At 40.9% G+C, this 5,780-nt stretch overlaps 1 protein-coding gene across 1 annotated transcript in view; it reads left to right on the top strand.

Annotated features, from left to right (window-relative positions):
- Window positions 1–320: 320 nt before the first annotated feature.
- Window positions 321–5,780, top strand: part of nucks1a (nuclear casein kinase and cyclin-dependent kinase substrate 1a) — a 17,527-nt gene continuing 12,067 nt past the window's right edge. Inside the window, exons 1-2 of the mRNA XM_078247650.1 lie at window positions 321–623; window positions 4,476–4,525. Coding sequence (XP_078103776.1) covers window positions 607–623; window positions 4,476–4,525 — 67 coding nt within the window. The 5' untranslated portion in view covers window positions 321–606. The remainder of the gene's footprint in view (window positions 624–4,475; window positions 4,526–5,780) is intronic.

The raw sequence follows: 5,780 nt of genomic DNA, 5'->3' as shown, positions 1-5,780 counted from the left end.
TATTATATTATATCATTATATATACATGATGTTTGTGCACGTTGTAACCTCTAATTGCAATGTTGATTTATGGTCTTTTGGGACCCACACTAAATTCAACTTGCATCCAACCTGAGGGCCTCTTTTTGTTTTCTTAACAGTGCTAACTCAACCAAGCCTGCTAACGGAGGCGGGGAACTGTATGCTAAAAGTGTTCTAACGTGCAGCAAAAGTATCCAATACAGAGGAGATTCGTCGTTCAAATCAGCCAATGAGAAGAGCGGGCTGCCGCGCTGCTCCTCTCAGGGCTCCGTAGGGGCGGTGCTTGTCTTTGAGGACCCACCCCCTCAAGGCCGCGGGGTTCGGTTGCACACAGGCTGCAGTTTCAGTTTGTTTTATTCACCATTTTGAGTAGCTGAAGGTAAAAAAATTAAGAATATTTGCGTTTGGAGGACAAGTCGCTGCCGTACTTTTATTTTCACGCGCTAGCTCGGACGGTGGAGTTGTGCGCCAACCTCGCTCCCCTCGGTGTTTTGCAGAGCGGGAATCTATATTTCTTTTTTTCCCTGTGCTTTTTTTCTTCTCCCCCCTTTCTTACATCCTTAACCTCTACAGTATTCCTGCAAAATGTCAAGACCAGTTCGGTAAGTGTGCTAATCCTGTCCTCTGCTCTCCGTAAGTTAATAACGACACAGCGCTGGCACCCTTCGCAGATAACATGCACGTCTCGTGCTGTGTTTTATAAGCTGGGAATTTGTTTATTTCATGAAAAAATAATGGGAACGTGTGCGTGTGTGCTTCCCTTCTTGTGTGTGTACCCTCCTTTCTAACATGGATCCCAGCGGTGTGGACGGCTCGCCATGTCTCGTGTGTGTGTATATGTATGTGTGTGTGTGTGTGTGTGTGTGTGTGTGTGTATATATATATATGTGTGTGTGTGTGTGTGTGTGTGTCTTGTGGAGCTACCGCCGCTGTGTCGTGTCTATCATGCTTTGAAACGAATCCATGATGTGCATTGTTAACGGTTAACTGCCAACGGTTGCTAACGTTCTGTATGTTGCTAACGTTCCGTATGTTGCTAACGTTCCGTATGTTGCTAACGTTCTGTATGTTGCTAACGTTCCGTATGTTGCTAACGTTCCGTATGTTGCTAACGTTCTGTATGTTGCTAACGTTCTGTAGGCCGAGCGGAAAATTAGGCGGTGTGATTTAACCAGCTAGCTAGCTGCGTTTTTCGGCTCACTTATGCTAGGCCTGATAATGTTTCCCTCTCTGATTGAGAATGCGAATATGGCTACCCATTCATCCAGGGGAGGCTCTAAAACGCTAACACCCCCCCACCAAAAAAAAAAAAAACTACCGGAGGTAGAGGTTTGGCCTCGGGATTTGATCTTGTTGCCGCGCAGATTAGCCATGTCGATGTTGTAGTCCTCTTATATCGCATTTCGTTGCATTAAGAACATTTTTGTCGGTTCAGAACAATAGAAAATGGTGTATTAATCACCGAAAATGTGAATTGGTGAGAGCAGATTTACATTTTTAGTGCTGGCAATAAATGAACACTACTGGCTGATGTCAGAGGAAGGCGGAGAACTACAAAAAGTCACCACACCCCCCAATGCAAGATCCCCACCGTGATTACAAAAGCATGGGGTATCTCTAGGCCCCTTTTTTTAACACGAATTAAAACTCACTTCAAGTTGATTAGAAGTCATTTTATGCAATCAGATCTAATTTAAAAGTGAATCCTTGAAATCTCGCCGTTTCACGTCATCTGAAGGACTCGGAGCTGTTCTTTCTTTCTTTGAGGGAACATTGAGTTATTTTTAATGAGACCATTTTCATCTAATATAATGATAATGGCATAATAATGCAGGTACACCTTTTCAAAAATCAATACACTTCTGTTTCTAAAGACTATTTAACACTGGAACTGGAAGACATTTTAAATATCCACAATAAATGAACAAAACAACCTGTTAACAAAGCATGCACTGGAATAAAACCAAAAACAAGAAATAAAATGGAAATTTTTCCAGCCGCGATGAAAATGATCCAGCTCATTTTTATTTATCATGCGATTAATTGAGTTATTTCATATTGCGACAGGCACACAAGGGCTGTATGAACTATGTGGAGGGGTGAGATTAATGCGTTTATTTAAACGTAGTGGCCTCTGTTGAGATATATATATTTTTTTAAAGACGCATCTTTTTAGTCAGGCGTTCGTTTAGCCACATTGTTGACCGTATTACTATGTATTTCATCTCTTTGTGATTCATATTTATGTAGCCTGTGAAGCACTTTGTGACTCTGTCTGTGATAACTGCTATATAAATTAACTTTACTTACTTAAATATATATTTCGGGACCCCCACTTGAATTAGAGAAATAAGTGGACCTTCCCTTCTGATATCTGAAACTTATAAAACCATCTAAATCATCGACCAGAACTGAACATTGAGCTCCTGGTCACAAACCAACAGCAGTCGTGTGTGTTTTGCAGGTCATTTAGCCCTGTGTGTGCAGGCAATAGTGGTCCAAATCACATTTTTTGGGGTCAAGTGACCAGGTCAGACTCCTTCAGAAGTACAGTGTCGCCAACTATTTAGATAATCGATTAATTGTTCATCATTTTTTTTATTAAAAGAAATAAGATTTCTCTGATTCCAGCTTGTTAAATGTGACTGTCTTCTGGTTTCTTCTCTCCTCTGTGACAGTAAACTGAATATCTTTGAGTTTGGGACAAAACAAGACATTTGAGGACGTCCTCTCGGGCTTTGGGAAACACCGATCCACATTTTTCACCATGTTTTGACATTTTATAGATCAAACAACTAATGGATTAATCGAGAAAATAATCGACAGATTAATCGACTATGAAAATAATCGTTAGTTGCAGCCCTAGCGGGTTTGATGCGACTTTTACGTCAGTCTACATCGACATTTGTCACAATTATGCTCTGTGGGAGTCATCCCCTAGACACAGACAGTAACATTAAAAACATCCACACAGACCTCTGCAGGGAGTCTGCAGCCATAACCCCGCAAAAGGCCAAAATAGCCAATGTTGTCTCTCTTTCTCTTCATTCTCCTCCTCCTCACCTGCTCATTAATGTCACAGCTGCCATTACACAGACATTTTGTGAGATTCAATTTGTTCCATTTGTTTCTTTTGTCTTTATAGTAATATACCAGTTTATACATTAATGTGACATCCCTGCAGCATATATACAAAAATAATGTCTATGACTTGATTGAGCATACCAGGGTTGAGGTTGTACACGTATTATGACCCTAGGAAACCAGTCGGAGGGAAACAAAATGGGCCATTAAGGGTTAAATTGTGGTTTTAAAGGTCCAGTGTGTAACGTGTTTAGTTGTTCATTATCAATATCTGTGTTGCCCGTTCACAACCATGTCCTTTTCATGAATATTTACCTCCACCATCAATTCCAAGTATTCCTTTTAGCTTGAAATGCAACGTGTGTGTGTGTGTGTGTGTGTGTGTGTGTGTGTGTGTGTGTGTGTGTGTGTGTGTGTGTGACATACAGGACATACTGCTCCACCTTTCACGTTTTCTCTGTCACATGATAAACTCAGCTGCTGCTAATGCTGCTAACAGGTATCGTAGCTTCCCGGCCCCCGGCTAGTTTGAAGAAGGAAACACGGAGGACCAACACGTATTCAAAATCCATATTTCAGGAACAGGAGTCTTCTTCTTCTTCGCCCAGAAAAAGAAAAAGGAGATTGAAAAGAGCAAGAGACCGGCTTCTTGAAGCGTGAAGGCTACCGTAGCTGTAATACGTACTTTGAACTGCGTGGCGCGAGAGAGTTGATTGATATACGATCTCAACGCTAGACGGGAGACATTCCTACACACTGGACCTTTTTAAGTCGGGCTGTGCAGTTAACTGAAATGTAATCGTGATTATGATTTTGGCTCCCAATGATCACAAAAAACAGAATAATCAAGAAACCATTATTTAGCTCATTACCTTTTGCAAGTAATGTCTTATTTTCTCTTGTGTTCTGAATAACTGCAACATCTTTCCAGAAGTCAACGAGTAATCATGTTCAATTATCGTGATTTCAACATTGACTGAAATAACTGTGATTATATTTGTTTCCATAATCGAGCAGCCCTAGTTTTAGCTTCTAGAGGTGTGCGTCACCTGATGGCTGCTATCACCTGAGGCCTCCCTCATACACTTTGCCAAATTAGTCTTGGAAACTGTAGAAGGCTGACCAGTGCCTGCTTCAGTGCTGGAGGCTGTTTGTGGCTTCTCAAGCCATATAATACAATACATACACTAACTGTATGCTGACTTGTGGCTGTTGAATTGCTAGACGTGATCGACTATCTTTGTTGCTCCCCCCCCCCTCAGCACCCATTGACATGATGTCTAATAGCAGGTGTGGGCAGTGAAGTAACGTTGTCCTGTGTAAATGTAATGTGATATGTCATTTGATCCAGTGTGTATACTTCTTCACAGGAACAGGAAAGTGGTGAACTACTCACAATTCAACGAGTCTGATGATGCAGGTAAGAGATGATTGAGATGGGTTTCAATATATGTGGTAGTAAGGGTGGGTTATATGAAAATAATCCATACGTTATTATATTTTACGTTGTGATATCCATGTATATTATAAAACAATACATTTGCTGGAAAATCAATTGAGAAATTGTTAGTCTAATGGATGAAATAAACAGAAGGTAATGTCTGCTTTTAGGCACATTATTTCATTGTAAAGGTAAAAATCCAATATTCCCATAAAGTCTTGATTTGCAACATTGAGTATGCTTACATGCACAGTAATATTCCACTATTGACATTTGATTCATGTCACTTAAACAGCATAATCCGGTTAGATATTCCAAATAATGCCTTTTTCCCGAGTATAGCATTTTCCGATTAAGATATGTGGGATGTTCCGGTATTATTCTGGTTTTAGAGGCATTCTTTGGACATGTATACAGCGCATTCAGAATCTGCGTCTCAATCAGGGGTTTTAACCACAGGCAGGGGGTGTCGGACTGGGGAGAAAAGGGGACTGAGTACCCAGGGCCCTCATGTGAGGAGGGCCCAAAAACATGCTAGAATGAATAGCTGTGGCCGCGGGGAGGGGCCCATAGAAAGGTCAGCTCTGTGTGTTGCTATGGTTGCTGTACACAAACCAACCAGGCAACAGTTTGCAGGACTGCGGACCCGATAAGAAGGAGAAACGCAGCTACTTTTAAACATTATCAGAGACTCAGATATCAACAGGTTTTTGGATATGAGCACACATCGCTACGCCGACCTTTTCAAGAAGCTGGTTGAGGGAATGAAAGAGGCACGCTGTGTTCACACGGTCCAGCAAGTCCACCACCGCTGGGAAACATTGATACAATCGTACATGTAAACGGGAATATTCTCTTTCATTAGCCGTGTAAACGGCTTAGTCGGAGTATCGTCACTTCGGAATAAGAGCAAAAAAATGGAATATTATGTGCATGAAAACGTAGTTATTGTCCACAATGGTCTAATGCATCCTGAGATATTTAAGGTGTAGTTATGTAAGTGCTACCTAAGCGATATGACAAAATCACTGACACACAAATGTTGTATACGCCGTCAGATTGGCAAACATACAGGTGTCAGCCATGTTATTATATTAAGACTGGAACTGCTAAACTACATCAGATTGTTCTGCTACTAGTTGGAAGTCTAAAACCTAAATAACTTGTAGAATTAAAATAGTGATTTATATATTTAAACATAATTTCAGGCCATTTTATTTACTACTTTTTAGTC

Source organism: Sander vitreus, chromosome 4, assembly GCF_031162955.1.
Source record: "Sander vitreus isolate 19-12246 chromosome 4, sanVit1, whole genome shotgun sequence".
Classification (NCBI taxonomy): domain Eukaryota; kingdom Metazoa; phylum Chordata; class Actinopteri; order Perciformes; family Percidae; genus Sander; species Sander vitreus.
This window is presented reverse-complemented; position numbering and strand designations above follow the sequence as displayed.